At 46.1% G+C, this 19,343-nt stretch overlaps 1 protein-coding gene across 3 annotated transcripts in view; it reads right to left on the bottom strand.

The window, feature by feature from the left end:
- FCHSD2 (FCH and double SH3 domains 2) overlaps window positions 1-19,343 on the bottom strand; it is a 184,717-nt gene that overhangs the window by 43,079 nt on the left and 122,295 nt on the right. For 2 of the 3 annotated variants that reach the window (XM_063951220.1, XM_063951221.1), the window contains exons 7-11: window positions 9,451-9,505; window positions 8,259-8,387; window positions 2,065-2,187; window positions 1,139-1,168; window positions 669-764 (exon numbers count right to left, since the gene is read on the bottom strand). In XM_063951220.1, the coding sequence (XP_063807290.1) occupies window positions 669-764; window positions 1,139-1,168; window positions 2,065-2,187; window positions 8,259-8,387; window positions 9,451-9,505 (433 nt within the window). The remainder of the gene's footprint in view (window positions 1-668; window positions 765-1,138; window positions 1,169-2,064; window positions 2,188-8,258; window positions 8,388-9,450; window positions 9,506-19,343) is intronic. The other variant, XM_063951222.1, reaches the window with a different exon arrangement.

Genomic DNA, 19,343 nt, shown 5'->3' with positions numbered 1-19,343 from the left:
TAGGGCAGAGCGATGAGGAACACAGGGGAACGGGAACTCATGCACACAATGGGAAAGTGGGAAACAGAGTGAGTGGGGGTTATACCTTTGCTAAAGTAATTCTCATAGCACTGACAGGAGAAGGTTCAATATCCACCAGAGGGACAGAGCTGAAACTCTGGGCGAGGGCGGTAAAGGACAGAAACAGACAGACAGCACTGGGTTAGAACACACAAAGTTTCTCAGATACTTCTCGTGGGTTATTCCATGCCATTAACTAATATAATTAAATCGCTCCAACATCTTTGGAACCTAGAGAAGATCCATGGAAGTTTTCTCAGAACTTTAAAGACACACAGTTGGGAAAAGAAAGGGATGACGTTTGCTCGATTCCTTTCAAGCTAGATCGCTGTAAAACTGTATGCTAAATTTTCTGCCCATACATGGTACATAACGGTCATAACTCCAGGACGATGGACAAGACAGCGTATATAAATAACAAATAACTTAAACGATTATTTAATGACCATCATCCATAACGTAAAGTTCTTCTGTAAGAAATCTCTGCTAGGAACCTCACACCATACTTGAGAAGCTGTAAGAACCTACAATCCGGATATATATTTCGGTAAACTAGCCTGAAGTATCTGTAACCGGCTACACGCATGGACTCGCGATGTCATTCTTACCGTGTCGCTGTCGCTGGGCTGGAACTGAAAGGGCTGAGCCTTGTGAAACACTGGATTCTCTTGAATGAACACCTGGAGGTTGTGATCTCGCATTACCTAGAACGAGAGAGAGAGATGTGGTGTATGAGAGAGCGCTCAACAGACTGCGCACCCAGCCAGAGACCTAGAGGCCCCTCTGGCGGACGAGTCCTTCACAACCACGTGCTCCAACATTCAATGGGTGAAAAAAGAAATCTGCAAAGTCACCGACTTAAAAACACAATATGGAAAAAAGAAAAAAAAGTTATGAAACATAACTTGTGATTCCCAAGAACTGCGCACAACGAAACCACGGAAAGATGCCCCACCATTACCACAAGGTCAGTGCCGCTGCAGACGGGATAAAACATGCACGGTGATGTATAAACCACAAAATAATAATAAGAAAAATAAAATGCAAGCAACAGCCGAGAGATCTGGGATAATCTTACCGAGAAGGGGAATTTCAGCTGCATGAACGCCTGGAATATGAAAGATAGGAGGAATGGTTTTGTGTTGTTATGGGGGAGGGGAACAAAGAGCAGATAAATCCATGGTAGAGGACAGCTCCTGGGGGTCCCAGGACCACAGAAACCGGCACACACACACTTGGTTCCGGCTGCCGGCATTGCCAGCTGTCAGGATTCCAGAGTCGTTATCCTGAACGCCGGGATCCCGACGGCTGACAGAAATTAAACTTATACCGGCAACCCAACTAAACAGGCAGCGTGGGTCACCCGGTTGAATCCATTTAGTTGACAAATTAACCCACTACAGTATTGCAGATGTCTACATGCACACACTCGTCTGATGTGATAGTTCCGAGTATCTTCCCCATATTTCCATGTGTGTGAAAGTTTCAGGAACTTGACGGAACTTAAGATAACCGAGTTTGTGATACACTGGAAAGTACTACTTTTATGAACACCAGGGGGGGTAAATGTAATAGGGTACGGGAGTTTGCCGCTTTAAAAAAAAAAAACAGGCATTCTCGCACAATCATTTATAAGCCAAAACCAACCTTGTTTTGGTTGCAAGTGATCGCCGCTTTAAAAATTCAGGCATTCTCGCACAAACTCCCTCCGGCTTCTCGCAACCTGTTGCATTAACCCCCAGGTCTCATGTTTAATAAAACCGGGACTATTAACAGAAACTCAATGTGTATAACGTCACAAATCCATTAGCATCTGTTCCAGAGTATCGCAGGATTATAATCCGTTTACAACGATCTGGTTAAGAGTACATACGGGGAACAGAAGTGATTGCTCCACCCAAAATGAACAGCCGTCCTGCTATTATTCAGCATTGTAAGTAATAAGAACTTGCCCCATCACAGGTAGGTCCCAATACATTAAAGATTAAAACAGCGGACACTTACCCGGCTGGAGGTCTCTAACAAATACTGGAACGTATTCTGTACAGACTGACAGGTCTCCAGCTCCGTCCTGCTAAACGCCATGAGATAGTCCTTCAGGTGATCGTATACATTCCCATCAAGTGTCTGAATGGAGACAAAGAGGCACAATGAGCCAAGAACCGAGGGCAGCGGAAGAGGAGCCCTAGCAAGATTTTCCCAGATCGAACTTCCCCTGTAACACAGGTTCCCAAACTCTGTCCACAAGGCACCCCAACAGTCCAGGTTTTAAGTATATCCATGTTTAAACGCAAGTGACTTAATTAGTACCTCAGTCAATACGATTTAATCAACTGCTTCCAACCATGAATCCTTAAATCCAGGACTGTTAGGGTTCCCTGAAGACAACACATAGGAACTGCTGACCTATAATGTATATATAGTTTTTTTACATATTCTTTTCTTGAAGAAACTTTTTTTACCGTTTATTATGGCAAGCAATAGAAACGTCTGCTTCTCACAGAAAGGCTACTTTATCCACACACAATTACGCTGAGGTATAGTGTATGTTTAAAGGTCAAGGAGCAAAAAACCTGGAAGATCTGGCAGTGAACGGAGAGAGAGTCTGTGGCACGACGGAGCTGGTGACTAGTACAGAAGGTATCAGGACCATAGAGGTCACATGTCCGTCAGCGGAACGTCTACTTTCCCATCGTAATCTGGAGCGTGACACCTTGGCATATGCAACCCTAGAAAGCTTCAAATACTAGAGGGATACAGGGAGAGCTACTGCTCCTCACATCACATTACAGGGAGGGGTACGTACAATGCTTCGATACCGGGAACAACACTTCCCAGCTCAGACAAATACAATACACGCTGTATACAGACTTAAATAAACTACAATTCACCCTCTTTCTTGTAACTCATCTGGTACTGGCTTGTTTGCCGATATCCCAAGCATATTTATATGCCTCACTATAAGAAAATTTTTAGTATTTACCATTTTCTCTAGTTTTTTTTCTTCCTGGCGCTAGTGATTGTTGATTACCGTGGCAACTAGTAATATGGTACATGATGCAGTGAGCAGAGGGCCTTTCCAATGCCACTCTGAGCTCTGTCTGCGCCCGGCTCTGCCATCACATAATATGCTGAGAGCTCGTGTCTGGCAGCCACATTAGTTTTCCCTCCACAGAGATTTTGAAATGGAGATAATGATTTACAGATGCATACTTAACGGGCTATTTAAAGAAAAAATAAATATCCTATGTGGGATGCAGATTTAAAATAGTCCAACAAGCAAAACGGTGCATTTAAGAGCAGATTATAACTCATCCACGTATCCACGTATGCGAACAATATTTTAACGCCTACAGAATCCAGGCGTAATGAGCATCTCGTCTGTGAGGATAGTGTAATGACTTGTAGTCACTAACTACAGATAAGCAATATATATAATCCGGGCGGTCAGGTGACCGACCCCGGAATCCCGGCACGAGGGACTACAGGATTCAGCAGCAAATGGTCTGCACTGATACATTGCTAATAAAGAAATGAGGGCGACTAGATTTCAATAGAAAAATACAGGTACAAAATTTAATGCACAGAACAACAAAACAGGAGAGCTGGACAATTCCCTCCAAATGAGACAGTACAGAGGCACAATGTGGTATAAAATGGCCGCCGGCATCATGTGCTTACGATCCAAGTTAGAAGCAGCTTGTGAGGAAGGTGTGAGGTTTGTGATGCCGCTCAGATAAACCCACCTGACAAGGGCAAACATATCATACGAACACAATGTCAACAGAACATGTGTACATTAATTGTGCATAACCTCAGCAACAAGGGTCTCACTCATACAGTAACCGGACACGATTCTGACCTCGGGCACCAGACAAGATCAATAGACTATGTAGAAGCCCTGGAGAGGGGGGATCTTCATGAATTCTGCAATTAATACACCATTGCTGAAATATTACCTACCTCCCTATGGGACAGAAAGGAATAAACACATGGAAAACCCAAAAAAGACATTTCCGACTAAATAAGTTTAATGTACTGGCTTGTTCATGCCTCCTGCAACATCCACCATAGCCAGCCGCCACCAGGACTGTTTCTCATCTCTGACCAGGGATAACATGCAAAGTCTCTCTTTGCATATGACTATGAACACAACGGAGGCCAACAACAATAATTATATTAATGACAGAGTCAGAAGATAACATTTAGGGAGCATTGCTGGACGGGGATATGCAAACCAACAAAGTCGTCTGAAGGTGGCGCTCCATTTTCTGATGTGCTTTCTAGAAATACTTATATTGTGCTAGGTGCGTCCACTAACACTCTGTCACGCTGCGTAACCCATCATGACGTGACCCCACTATCCACAGTACAGACCCTCTTAGGACAATTTACCAACATGATCACGTAAATGATAAGACAAAATGGAGTACGGGTGGCAGGGTGACAGATCTCTGAGGTAAATTACCTTTATATAAGTTACAACCTGGGGAGCGTTATTTTGTATATTAGACACTGAACGGGATGCCAATAGGGCCCACCGATGACCCTTTATCCAGCTATTATTTGCAGGTATTATAATGATATTTATACTTCAAAAAGCAGCGTAAGCCTGATATATGCTGTCAGGGTAATAAGTAACGGTGCGTTCTGTGTCATTGGCCGGTATGGATATTTGCCTGTACGAAGAGATGTGATGTGATAGGTAAATAGGAATCTGACGGCGATTTTTGTGAGAGCACCTTCCACACCTACAATATAATATAAGAATACCTATTACAATACAATGTGTATTTTCCCGAGTCATTAATACTTTCCAGTAACTAGAGTTCGGACCTCGTACAGTTGTAAGGAAAACAAATGGTCAGTGACTGCCTAAACACTGCCAGGATATTGCCACACAATGGGTGGGAGAGTAATGGGAAAGCGGCTGAGGAGGCTGGTGCACCACACGCTTATTACTAATATCAGTAACTCATAGATGACAGTACAGAGCTATGTGCACCGGTCTGACCAGGCAGGCTGTGCAGGTGTCTCACCAGCAGAGGGCGCTGTAGAGGGAGCCAACATAGAATAATAATATCAGATTTCTGCACAGTAATGTGACTGAGACACTGGTGCTTTATAACGATGAATGGCATGAAAGAAACAGAGGGGCCCGAACGTAACACCAACCAGCACCCCCCACCTTCCTTAAGTTTCAAGCAAGATTGAGGAGCCACTCGTGGACACTCACAGTCCAGGTAGTAAGGATATCTATGTATGAGCACAGGAAACACTGCTATAATCTATACGGACTGAGTGCAAATACAATAATACAATAAATATAAACGAGACGTCAAGGTGAGATCTGACCAGCTGTGCAAGACCCCTGCATACACTGCAGGACTCAGTTACCAACAGAACCACAGCGGCCAATCAGAAGTCACCTGTCAAGTACCCAATAGGATGCTACAATTATGTGCACATGGGGTGGGGAGGGGGAGGGTGTGGGGAGGGAGGTGACAGAAAGAATGCAATTCAAATAAGTAAATCAACATAAAAAAGTAAACTTAAAATATATCAATTAGGCATGGTCTGTGAAATCTTGGTACTGCCCCTTTAAGACATGCCAGACATTCTGTATTACTTCCCATCATGCGAGCAGGGCTTCCCTCACCGCCGGTTTCACGCTACGCTCCTGTGCAGTTACATCCGGACTGTGCAGCACTGTGGAACATTATATTATAATAGCTACGTTGCAGCAGCATAAACTGCACCTTTATAAAGGGCTCATTTTAAGGTTTCCTAGAAATGTACAAAAACCACTGATGTCCACTAACCCGCACAGACAATCTCATTTCCCTGTGTACTTTCCAGGCTTTGTATAGTAAACATGTGATAGGGATCCCAGATCCCTATGGTTCCGCTACTTGGGGCGTGTTGCAGTGATCTGAAATGTACAGGGTGATTATATTTTGGGAGTGTCCTCATAGTTTAGATTGCAAGCTGTAAGGGTGTAGAATTATCCTCCATTCCGCTTGCTACTATAATGATGTCATTGTTCTTCCTTTCTGTGCAACGCTATGGCACATGTTGGCATTATACACATAGAGAAGGCAAATAATATTGTTTGATGACTGCTGTGTGAGGTTGCCCGGGAGCCAGCCTGCGGCCTGGTGTATAGTACCGGCAAACACGGTACATACAGTAAGTGATCTATATCCTCACTTATATCTGAGCCTCCATGGCAGTAGCAGAGTACAAGCAGCTACGTGTGTAATGGAGACAACAGGACCTCAGCTTTGGAATGGGTCAGCCCAGCGAGCAACACACAGCCCTCTATGACACGCTCTGTGCATGGTACAGCCCCACCAGGGTGGAGCCAGCAGCACAGAATCCTGATGCCAGGCCTGCCTACAGGGGAGAGCACCTCACCCCCGATCTGGGCACCAGGATGCAGGTGGAGCAGGGGGAAGGAAGGGAGTGCTGCAAATCACTCTCAGACATTACACATCCTGAGCTAAATACATTACAGCGAGTACACACAGCGCCTTATAGCCGGGATGTTACATGATTCATGTGCATAGCTTATAATGAGGAACCCTGGACCTGGCTCATAACAGCCCCAATTACAGTCTAATATTCCCTGCAGGGGCGTCATCTGTGTCAGCAGGCTCCGCTTCAGTAATAAAGTAGCAGATAGTTTTCAGGTGTACATGACCATCACGTCAGCACAGAGTATGTCAGGAGAGGAATCTGTCAGTCTTGTGGGAGGTACAGACCAGTCCACTCGTGTGACTGAATCAGGACAGGTCTGCAAGTGACAGGGGGCAATGTAATGTGATGATTAGGGGAATGAAGGCACAGGATGATGCAGACTGAGAGTTATATAGTGGGAGGAGCAGGGTCCCCAGCAGCACAGAGTATATCAGGAAAGGGGTGATGTGTCAGTGAGGACAGGGCTGCATGTGACAGGGGCAGTGACATGATGTGAGGAGGGGAATGGAGGCAGCAGGAAGCCACAGACTGAGAGTTATATAGTGGGAGGAGCAGGGTCCCCAGCAGCACAGAGTATATCAGGAGATGAGTGATGTGTCAGTGAGGACAGGGATGCATGTGACAGGGGCAGTGACATGATGTGAGGAGGGGAATGGAGGCAGCAGGAAGTCACAGACTGAGAGTTATATAGTGGGAGGAGCAGGGTCCCCAGCAGCACAGAGTATATCAGGAGATGAGTGATGTGTCAGTGAGGACAGGGCTGCATGTGACAGGGGCAGTGTATGATACACGTATTGTTATATTAACCAAACTACCAATAGATTCTAACTGCAACAAATACATGTTACATGATACAGATCTGCCCAAATCTCACACAAACTGCTTGCCGGTATTCAAACAGTGATGTTGGGTGGACGCAAAATAAAATAACTCCAATTAGGTCATTGCAATTAGCCCCTTGGCCTGTCTCCGACCCTCCGAGTACAAAGGACGGAGGAAGTCAGATCAGACGAGTGGTGTAAACAACTTCTCCGGCCTTTCATTTGCAACAATATAGTAACAAAAAAAGTATAAAAGTTATTGTCTGGAAAGTATCGTTCTAAAAAGGCTACAAAATGATCCAGCAACAAAGACTAGGGCAGAAATATGTTATCAGGCAGTGAACATGGAACCAGATGGAAATGACATCAAGCTCAATGAAAACAATGGGGGAGACTAAATCAGAGGCCAGGGGTGAAAGGAAATAATAATTTCTGAGCATTTTGTTCCATGTTCTATACGGCGTCAGTAACCATAACACCTAGAGGGAGATTTATAAAAACTTTTAAAACAACCAATCAGAATCTAGCTATCGTTTATCTAGGTGTGTTTAAAATGACAGCTAGGATCTGATTGGTTGCTATGGGCAACGCCTCCCTGGTTTTCATTACAAGGTTTGATATCTCTCACCCTTGTACTATTAATCCTAATAGTAGTCATTTAGATTAATAACCCATATATTGCAGCAATGCCAGAGAAATGCCAAAAATTGGCCATTAACCCGTATTGCTTCTACAGCCACGTCCTGGTTCTCCCACCTAACTAGTAGCAGTGCGGCCCCAGCATGGCAGAGGGGCAAACAGAAGGGCCGGTGGCTGGGCACCAGTGTCCTGTACGAGGAGGGCAGAGACTTCAGAGGAGGGGTAGAGAGAGGACACATCGTACAAATCTGGACTCACCTTCATGGTGCTAGCCAGGTCCGTCTGGTAATAACGGTCCTGATGGGCGTTTGCAGCTGCGAGGGTGAGGAGATAGTCGTTCCGTGCGTGGGTAGCTTTGGCGTTGCACTCTTGTCTCCGTGCTTTTAACTGAACGCAGAATATAGGAAGAACGTTAATGGAATTAGAATATAATATCGTGCCTGTGTGTGGTCAACAAGAGGCCAGTAATTGCACGTACCGAAATATTCTTGTTCGTCAATCTGGGTTATGTTACATTACTAAATCAGCACAGCTCATTACGGAGCGTTCAATGCCAGAGGAATAGTTCATCTGTGTACTAACAACCAATACCCATAGTGCACTGCACCCAGGCACACACACATCATTAAGAATTCTGAAATCAACATCTGGACTTTTAGGGGTCACTGAGGGTTCTAGGGGTCACTGAGGGTTCCGTTGCCTCTTTATAAACTGCAAAACCAGGACTGAGAGTCTCAGCGGCCATTTTATTACAGGTCAGCTGGAGAATATGTGCAGGGGGTGGGGAAATATATCCCCAACTAACATTGCTGGGTCGCCTCAAGGGACTAATACTGCACACTGGTCTAATAAGAGGTTGTCCAGCTTAATACATCCCTCCTAGCCAGTCAGTGGGCCTCTTGTGTAGCAGTATGTCAAATTCTACAGCTCATACTGTTACCAAGTAAGTCCATGTAGAGCTGCCATGTTTTCATGCAAGTAATAGGCCCTACACACTGGGCGATAATACAGAAAGATATGAACGATCTTGTTCATTAATGAACGAGATACCGTTCATATCTTTCAGTGTGGAGGCAGCAGCGATGAACGATGCGCGGCCCCGCGCTCGTTCATTGTTGGTGCTTGTCGCTTGTGCATGCAGGCCAATATGGACGATCTCATTCATATTTGCATGCACTGCTATGGAGCCAGGTGACGGGGGAGTGAAGAAACTTCACTCCTCCCGTCACCCGTCGGCCGTATCCGCCGTCGGGCAGCTCGGCGGTGGATCGCATAGTGTGTAGGGCCCTTTAGAAAAGCTTCAGGGCACCAGATTGTCATAGTAGGGGACTTATCAGCCAGGACTGAGACGTGTGCGCTGTCTAAGCAGACACCCCCGTTGTACTAACCAGTAAAGGGGGCACAATCTGTAACAAGCAGGTTACAGATTGTCACCTTCATAGACACCTACCTTTACATTGGCCTTCTGTAAACTTATCCTCGATTGGAACAAGCTAAGTTTGGATCTGTGGCAAATAAACAAAAACACACATATTACTGGTGAATTAACAGCACATAGAAGGGATTTTACACAACGATTAAGCACACAATGTAAAACCTGGACTGATGCAACAGATTCAAGTCATAGGGTCATTGCTAGATTCTAGAACAGCAAAGCAGGGCACGTGGGGGACAACCATTTATATATTACAGGCTGAGAACTCCCCGGGGGAAGGGAGGGGCTTACTGCAAGACAGAGCGACGCGTTTCGCCTCTGAAGCTCAGCCCCTAGCCTGCAGGCTCCTGTTTCTTTACTATAGGCAGAAAAGCTTTGTGGTACATTATATAAAGTACAAAGCTAATAGTCGACGCATGAAAAATAGGATTTTGGTACTTACCAGGTAAATCCTTTTCTTTGAATCCATAGGGGGCACTGGAGTACTCTTGGGATATGGACGGCTTCCACAAAAAGAAGGCACTGAATAAATTAATTTTGAAACTACACCTCCCCTCCATATCCCTGAGTACCTCAGTGTTTTTTACTGAGCCGAACAGGAGCGATAGAGAGGTTTACAATGGAGAATTACACATAACATAACGGACAACAATAAAGTTGACACAACATTACTGACAACTAAACAGTTGACACCATAACCGATTAGAACTTGTTAATCTGAACCAGTCGGTGAAAATGTGTTACCATAAGATCTACTGAACCTACCCCAAACCAGGTAAACTGCTCTGGGTGGGCGTCCAGTGCCCCCTATGGATTCAAAGAAAAGGATTTACCTGGTAAGTACCAAAATCCTATTTTCTTTTTCATCCACTAGGGGTCACTGGAGTACTCTTGGGACGTACCAAAGTTTCCCCCGTGGGCGGGAGAGCTGTTTGGCACCTGTAACACTAGGCGGCCAAAGCTAGATGCTGATGCCGCAAACGTATCAAACTTATAGAAGCGCACAAACGTGTGCACCGAAGACCATGTAGCCGCCCGGCAAAGCTGTGTCGTAGAAGCTCCACGACTCGCTGCCCATGACGTTCCCACAGCACGTGTGGAATGAGCTGTTACTGATGTAGGCGGCTATAACCTAGCATGAAGGTAAGCCTGACGTATGGTCAGTTTAATCCAACTGGATAAGGTCTGCCTAGAAGCTGGCCAACCCATCTTGGCAGCATCATAGAGAGCAAACAACGTATCCGTCTTACGAACGGTCGACGTTCGGGATACATAAATGCGTAATGCGCGTACCACATCCAACCTAACAGAGTCTCCTGTTAACACAGGAACTACTATTGGTTGATTGATGTGAAAAGATGACACTACCTTTGGTAGAAAAGCGGAATTCGTCCGAAGTTCTGCTCTGTCATCATGAAACACTAAATACGGTGGCTTGCACGACAAAGCACCCAAATCTGAAACACGCCTTGCTGACGCTAAGGCTAAAAGAAAAATTGTTTTCCCAAGTGAGAAATTTAATATCCACTTGTTGTAAGGGTTCAAAATAAAAAGACTGTAAGAAATCTAAAAACCAGATTCAAGTCCCATGGCGCAGTAGGTGGAGTGAATGGAGGCTGAACTCTGAGGACACCCTGCATAAAGGTGTGAACCGACGGCAATAGGGCCAATCTACTATGAAAATAAATTGACAACGCCGATATCTGCACTTTTAGTGTGGATAAACGCAGCTTCACACCAACCTATATAGGCACGCCAAATTCTGTAATAATGAGCTGCCGTAACCGGCTCCCTAGCTCGTAACATGGTTGGTATAAGATTCTGGAATGCCCTCTCTTCTTAAGAGGGCGGTCTCAACAGCCACCCCGTCAAACGCAGCCGCGCTAAATCGGGGTAAAGGAACGGACCCTGCTGTAACAGGTCCGAACGTAGTGGGAGGGGCCAAAGACCGACTGCGAGTAGACCGCGGAGATCCGAGAACCAAGCTCTCCGAGGCCAAAGAAGCGCCACTAGTATAACTGTGACGGACTCTCCTTTGATCCGTTTTAGCCACAGAGGGAGTAGCGGAAACGGTGGAAACAGATACACGAGACTGTATGGCCACGTGATTGTGAGAGCATCCACCGCCACTGCCTTTGGATCTCTCGTTCTGGACACGACCTGGGGCGTTTGATGATTGTGGCGAGATGCCATCAGGTCCACCTGCGGGTAACTCCACTTCTGGACCTACATGTGAAACACTTCTGGATTTAATGCCCATTCTCCTGGATGAAAATTCCGACGGCTGAGATAATCCGCCTCCCAGTTGTCCACTCCCGGAATGACTACTGCCGACAATATCATTTGGTGATACTCGGCCCAATAGAGGATTCAAGCTACTTCCCGCAGTGCCATACGGCTTTCCGTTCCTCCTTGTTTGTTGATATATGCGACCGCCGTCGAATTGTCTGACTGCACCTGAACAGCCTGAGCCTGCAGCCTGTGCACTGCTTGTCGTAGCGCATTGTAAATTGCCCGGAGTTCCAGGACATTTATAGACAGCAATCTTTCGTGATCCGCCCAGAGACCCTGGAGCTGATAATTTTGAACTACAGCTCCCCAACCTCTGAGACTCGCGTCCGCCGTGAGAATTATCCAATTCCAGGCGCCGAACCGTTTCCCTGCGGTTAGATTCTGTACTTTGAGCCACCAGAGAAGAGACACTCTGGCCCTTGGAGACAACCTCACCCTGCGGTAAATCTGCAGATGCGAGCCCGACCACTGTGCGAGCACATCCAATTGAAAAGGACGTGAGTGAAGTCTTCCGAACTAAAGCGCTTCGAAAGCCGCCACCATTGTGTCTAATAGGCGAAAAGTGGACGTTATGCGCCACTAGCGAAGCTGAAAACGCAAGAACCAACTGCCAACGTCCAAAGAAGCTGTAGGCATCAAGAAATGTAAGGTGGTCTTTATTTAGGGCAAACCTGAACTGGAGTGTCCTCCACTACAGCCTTGTTACCTCAAACCCTTACCAAAGCAGGGCGAAGCAACAGCCCTACTGCTGTCTGTGCAGTTTTTACGTAGAGTACTAACCACTATACGATCACGGCAACTTAAACGAGCCAGGTAGGAGACGAACCTACAATCTTGTTATCCGTAGGCAGATGCGTTATATATTGCGCCACTGGCCCAGATTCGTATTTGTCCGACACACTGTGTGACCGACTTTGCAGCGAAGCTGCTTGTTTGACTATGCATTAGACTTAGTGATCATGTACCCCAACCAGTAAGTACACCACGGAAGTAACGTGTGTATAAACCTGCATTACCGTGCATGTGGTTACCAGCAATAGTGAATCTTCCTGTAGAGTCATGCTGTACAAAAACAATTAATAAATTAAACTCCTAACAACACCCCGCTCCTCCAGATGCTAAGTGTTGTAGGGCAGCAACCTCCGGGAAAGAACCAGGAAGTAACGTTAAAAAATGGTGTCCTACCATGTTTTTTTTTTTTTTTTTAAACACCTGTTAAACCAGGATCTGAACCAGTGTCCATGCAATCACAATGTTCACTGTGGCCGGGAAGCCTAACCACTTGGCTACAGAGCCACCTGTAAAAACAATAAGCAAAGCTGCTGCAGGTGAGGCCTGAACTCACCATGTTTGCAGTGCTTAACAGATACTGTTTAATAAGCACTGTGTGCTGACCAATTAGTCTTGCTTACTGCAAAATAGATTTTTAATGTCAGCATATTATATATATATATATCTACACATACATACAACAATGTATATTCACACATACTCAGACCTTAATAAATATATATATTTCATATATGCATACATACACATATATATTATATACCCATGTACATATATCCAGATATATCCTGATACAGAGGTATAATAATTTTTAGAAGTCTGAAACTAAATGTGACCTCACACAGGCTTAAAACCTGAGATGACTGCTGCTTAACCACAGCTTAGTTAATGGGCCCTATCTAGTGGCCGGCGCCGGGAGCGCGCTCTTGGGAGCGGGCTCTGGAGAGCTATCATGACTGTAAAACCTATGGTAGGTTTATATTGATAGTGTAAGCCCAAATTGAGCTAACCAGAATGCATTTTTTTTTTTTTAACAGTTTAAACTAGCATGCATTAGTATGCAATCTAGTTGGATCACCAGTCTCCCCCAGATGGCAAACAATATGCAACACTGCTTAGCTTCCAAAATCAGATGAGCTTGGGCGTATCCAGTGTGGTGTGGCTGTAGATTAAAAAATACCTACAGCACCTTGTACTCCCAGGTGGCTAATCAGGCCCAACACTGCTTAGCTTCCAAAATCAGATGAGATTGGGCGTATCCAGTGTGGTGTGGCCAAGTGAATTAAGCCAAAGCTGCTGCAGGTGAGACCTGAACTCACAATGCTTGCAGAGCTCCACAGATACTGTTTTATAAGCACCATGTGCTGACCAATTGTTATAACATATCTTGTGAACAAATTGTTATAACATATCTTGTGAACATATCAGTGAACAAAGCCAGTATTTGGCTGCCACGGCCATGAATCAGATTTGCAGTCTTTAGGATAATATCATTATAAACAGTTATGATATAAATAATAGTAAGAGAAGTGAGTGTATCCATGTTTTAGACATGGCAGGGAAACTGCTTATTAGTAATTGCTGGTATCTTTTTTTTTTTTTTTAATTCAATTCTTTTTTATTGATTTTCAGTTTTTACTTAAACAAAAACACAAAGAAAAAAAAAACAGCGCAACTCACATCAGAACCCCACCCTGGGAATACGCAGATTCCCATGTCGAGTAGGGACCAATTATCATACTTATCATAGTAAACCGATGCAGGCTCAACCTTCGAATCGTAAATTATAAATTAGAATCAATATCACATGGTAGCATATAACTTGTATAACAATGTGCCGTGCATAATCCTCTACGGCCACACTTCTTAAATATTGAGCTAAACGCAGAGCTACAGCACTGACACTGGAGCGGGAGTGGCTGACCGCGGGCGCCAGGGGACAACGCAAACAACAAGAGGCAGTTCACCCGATATAGAATTAAGGTACCCACCCACTCTAACCCCCGTTGTATGTCTAGATGTTCCGGGTCCTAGAGAGCGGGGACTCAAGCCAGCGACCCCACAGGTCCTGATATTTATTCTCCGCTTTTCTAGCTAAGTATACATATTTCTCATGAGAGACTAACATTTACAAGTGAGACCCAGGACCGTAATGTGGGCGCATCCCTGGCTAGCCAAAGCCTAGCGATGCACACCTTGGCCAGGCCACACAGATTAATTACATAACGTCTGGCAGGGGGTCCAGGGCATCCTCCTCCACAGCAGATAGCACACATGTCATCGGGGAGCATATAGACAAGGGAATACCTGTTGACACCAGGGCGTCAATAACACCCGACCAGAATACGGCTACCTTAGGACACAGCCAAATAATGTGCCAAAAGTCCGCATCCAGAGTATCGCACTTAGGACACCTGGAGGAGTGGGTACCCCCTATATGTCGCAACCGCACTGGTGTCATATATACTCTGTGTATTATAAACAGTTGAATTTGTTGATATCTAGTGGTGGTAGTGGATAATCGTGGAGAGCATAAAGCACCCTCCCATATCTCATCAGAGATGGCGCCCAAGTCAGATTCCCACCTGCTCCTGAGAAGGGACAACGGGTCAGAATAGTGAGATCGAAGCATACTTGCATAAATGTTGGACACCAGATGTCCGCTTCCCAGGGACTGCAGGAGAGACTTGACCGGGGAGTCGGCAATCGTCGGAGGAGCTTCGGGAAATTGTGCGTTAAGTGCATGTCTCAACTGCAGGTATCGGTAGAAATGTGAAGAGGGTATACTGTAATCCCGCTGAAGCTGCAGGAAGGACCTCAGTATACCATCACTATATAAGTGTCCCAGGGACGTCACTCCCCACCTCCCCCACACCGTCCCTGTCCGCAGCGAAGCCAGTTCTGGGAAGCCAAGGGCATTGTCCAGAGGAGTATCCGGGTCAATACCCTGGCCCAATAGGATAACATGTACCTGTTTCCATATGAGGACGGCCTGTCTAATTATAGGGATCTTGGACAAGTTAGGGTTCCCACAAAGAAGCATCTGTAATGGAGAGCCGTCAGGGTAGACCCGGAAAAGCATTTGGGAGTGTATAGTGAGAGCATCCGGGGCATTCACCCACTCCCATATATGTGCCAACTGCGCGGCATAATAGTAAAATCGAAAGATAGGGAGAGCTAAGCCTCCCAGCACCTTCGGCCTGGACAGAACGTCAAGTCTCAACCGCGCTCTCCTGCTGGCCCATATCAAAGAAGAGAGCAAACTGTCAATCTGTCGAAATATTTTCAAGTTAATATATATAGGGGACTGCTGGAGGACATAAAGGAGTTTAGGCAAGTATACCATTTTTACCAAGTTGACCCTGCCGGTAACAGTCAGGGGCAGAGACCCCCAAACCCTGACCCTCGAGCGTAGATAACCCATCAGCGGCATGATATTAAGGGAAACATAGGTACAAGGGTCATTCGATACCCATATACCCAGGTATTTGAAAGAATCTACCCATTTAAGGGGGGTTTGAATCATGGGGGCTTCCGAGACTGGGCCGCAAAGTGGAGTAATGGTGGATTTGTCCCAGTTAATTTTGAGCCCGGAGAAACGTCCATAGTCAGTTATTAAGTCAAGGAGTTTAGGTAAGGAGGAGACTGAATCGTCCACAAAGAGCAACAGGTCATCAGCGTATAACGCTATCCTGTCTTCTTTTGCGCCGACCCTAATACCCACAAAATCCTGAGAAGCCCTAATCAAACATGCCAGTGGCTCAATAGCAATGGCAAACAGAGTCGGAGACAAAGGGCAGCCCTGCCTCGTTCCCCTGGTTAGGGGGAAGGAGTCCGAAACAAACCCGTTCACCGAGACTCTGGCCATGGGCTGAAAGTATAACAATTTAACATAATTGATAAAGTTGGGGCCCACACCAAACCTACTCATAGCCTCCCAGAGGAAGGCCCACTCCACTGAGTCAAAGGCCTTTGCGGCATCTATAACGGCAGAGCAGTCCTCCTCCTGAGAAACCTGAAAATGAGCAAACAGGCGCCTCAAATTCACAGCAGTGGACTTGCCAGGCATGAAGCCCGTTTGGTCAAGGTGAATAATTTGGGAGATAACCTGGCCGAGTCTGGAAGCTAAAACCTTGGCCAGGATTTTAATATCCGTGGGCAACAGGGAAATAATAAGAATTTACTTACCGATAATTCTATTTCTCGGAGTCCGTAGTGGATGCTGGGGTTCCTGAAAGGACCATGGGGAATAGCGGCTCCGCAGGAGACAGGGCACAAAAAAGTAAAGCTTTACTAGGTCAGGTGGTGTGCACTGGCTCCTCCCCCTATGACCCTCCTCCAGACTCCAGTTAGGTACCGTGCCCGGACGAGCATACACAATAAGGGAGGCATTTTGAATCCCGGGTAAGACTCATACCAGCCACACCAATCACACCGTACAACTTGTGATCTAAACCCAGTTAACAGTATGACAACAGAAAGGGCCTCTTAAAGATGGCTCCTTAACAATAACCCGAATTAGTTAACAATAACTATGTACAAGTATTGCAGATAATCCGCACTTGGGATGGGCGCCCAGCATCCACTACGGACTCCGAGAAATAGAATTATCGGTAAGTAAATTCTTATTTTCTCTATCGTCCTAAGTGGATGCTGGGGTTCCTGAAAGGACCATGGGGATTATACCAAAGCTCCCAAACGGGCGGGAGAGTGCGGATGACTCTGCAGCACCGAAAGAGAGAACTCCAGGTCCTCCTTTGCCAGGGTATCAAATTTGTAAAATTTTACAAACGTGTTCTCCCCCGACCACGTAGCTGCTCGGCAGAGTTGTAATGCCGAGACCCCTCGGGCAGCCGCCCAAGATGAGCCCACCTTCCTTGTGGAGTGGGCTTTTACAGTTTTAGGCTGTGGCAGGCCTGCCACAGAATGTGCAAGTTGAATTGTGTTACAAATCCAACGAGCAATCGACTGCTTAGAAGCAGGTGCGCCCAACTTGTTGGGTGCATACAATATAAACAGCGAGTCAGATTTTCTGACTCCAGCCGTCCTTGCAATGTATATTTTTAAGGCTCTGACAACGTCCAACAACTTGGAGTCCTCCAAGTCGCTAGTGGCCGCAGGCACCACAATAGGTTGGTTCAGATGAAATGCTGATACCACTTTAGGGAGAAAATGCGGACGAGTCCGCAGTTCTGCCCTATCCGAATGGAAGATTAGATAAGGACTTTTATAAGATAAAGCCGCCAATTCAGATACTCTCCTGGCAGAGGCCAGGGCTAGTAACATAGTCACTTTCAATGTGAGATATTTCAAATCCACCTTTTTCAATGGTTCAAACCAATGGGATTTGAGGAAATCTAAAACTACATTTAGATCCCACGGTGCCACCGGAGGCACCACAGGAGGCTGTATATGCAGTACTCCCTTGACAAAAGTCTGGACCTCAGGGACAGAGGCCAATTCTTTTTGGAAGAATATTGACAGGGCCGAAATTTGAACCTTAATGGATCCCAATTTGAGACCCATAGATAATCCTGATTGCAGGAAATGTAGGAAACGACCCAGTTGGAATTCCTCCGTCGGAACCCTCCGATCCTCGCACCACGCTACATATTTTCGCCAAATGCGGTGATAATGTTTCACGGTGACTTCCTTCCGTGCCTTAATCAAGGTAGGAATGACTTCTTCTGGAATGCCTTTCCCTTTTAGGATCTGGCGTTCAACCGCCATGCCGTCAAACGCAGCCGCGGTAAGTCTTGAAAAAGACAGGGACCCTGCTGTAGCAGGTCCCTTCTCAGAGGTAGAGGCCACGGTTCGTCCGTGAGCATCTCTTGAAGTTCCGGATACCAAGTCCTTCTCGGCCAATCCGGAACCACTAGTATTGTTCTTACTCTTCTTTGCCGTATGATCTTCAATACCTTTGGTATGAGCGGCAGAGGAGGAAACACATACACTGACTGGTACACCCAAGGAGTTACCAGTGCGTCCACAGCTATTGCCTGTGGATCTCTTGACCTGGCGCAATATTTGTCCAGTTTCTTGTTGAGGCGAGACGCCATCATGTCTACAATTGGTCTTTCCCAACGGTCTATTAACATGTTGAAGACTTCTGGATGTAGACCCCACTCTCCCGGATGAAGATCGTGTCTGCTGAGGAAGTCTGCTTCCCAGTTGTCCACGCCCGGGATGAACACTGCTGACAGTGCTATCACGTGATTCTCCGCCCAGCGAAGAATCTTGGCAGCTTCTGCCATTGCACTCCTGCTTCTTGTGCCGCCCTGCCTGTTTACATGGGCGACCGCCGTGATGTTGTCCGACTGAATCAACACCGGCTTTCCTTGCAGGAGAAGTTCCGCCTGGCTTAGAGCATTGTAGATTGCTCTTAGTTCCAGAATGTTTATGTGAAGAGACTTTTCCAGACTCGTCCATACTCCCTGGAAGTTTCTTCCTTGTGTGACTGCTCCCCAGCCTCTCAGGCTGGCGTCCGTGGTCACCAGGATCCAATCCTGAATGCCGAATCTGCGGCCTTCTAATAGGTGAGCCTTCTGCAACCACCACAGAAGTGACACCCTTGTCTTTGGTGACATGGTTATTCGCAGGTGCATCTGCAGATGCGACCCTGACCATTTGTCCAACAGATCCCTTTGGAATATTCTTGCATGGAATCTGCCGAATGGAATTGCTTCGTAAGAAGCCACCATTTTTCCCAGGACTCTTGTGCATTGATGTACTGACACTTTTCCTGGTTTTAGGAGGTTCCTGACCAGATCGGATAACTCCTTGGCTTTTTCCTCTGGAAGGAAAACCTTTTTCTGAACCGTGTCCAG

The sequence above is a fragment of the Pseudophryne corroboree genome, chromosome 2 (assembly GCF_028390025.1).
Source record: "Pseudophryne corroboree isolate aPseCor3 chromosome 2, aPseCor3.hap2, whole genome shotgun sequence".
NCBI lineage: Eukaryota > Metazoa > Chordata > Amphibia > Anura > Myobatrachidae > Pseudophryne > Pseudophryne corroboree.
Note: the sequence above shows the minus strand (reverse complement) of the source record. Positions and strands in the feature narration are given on the sequence as shown.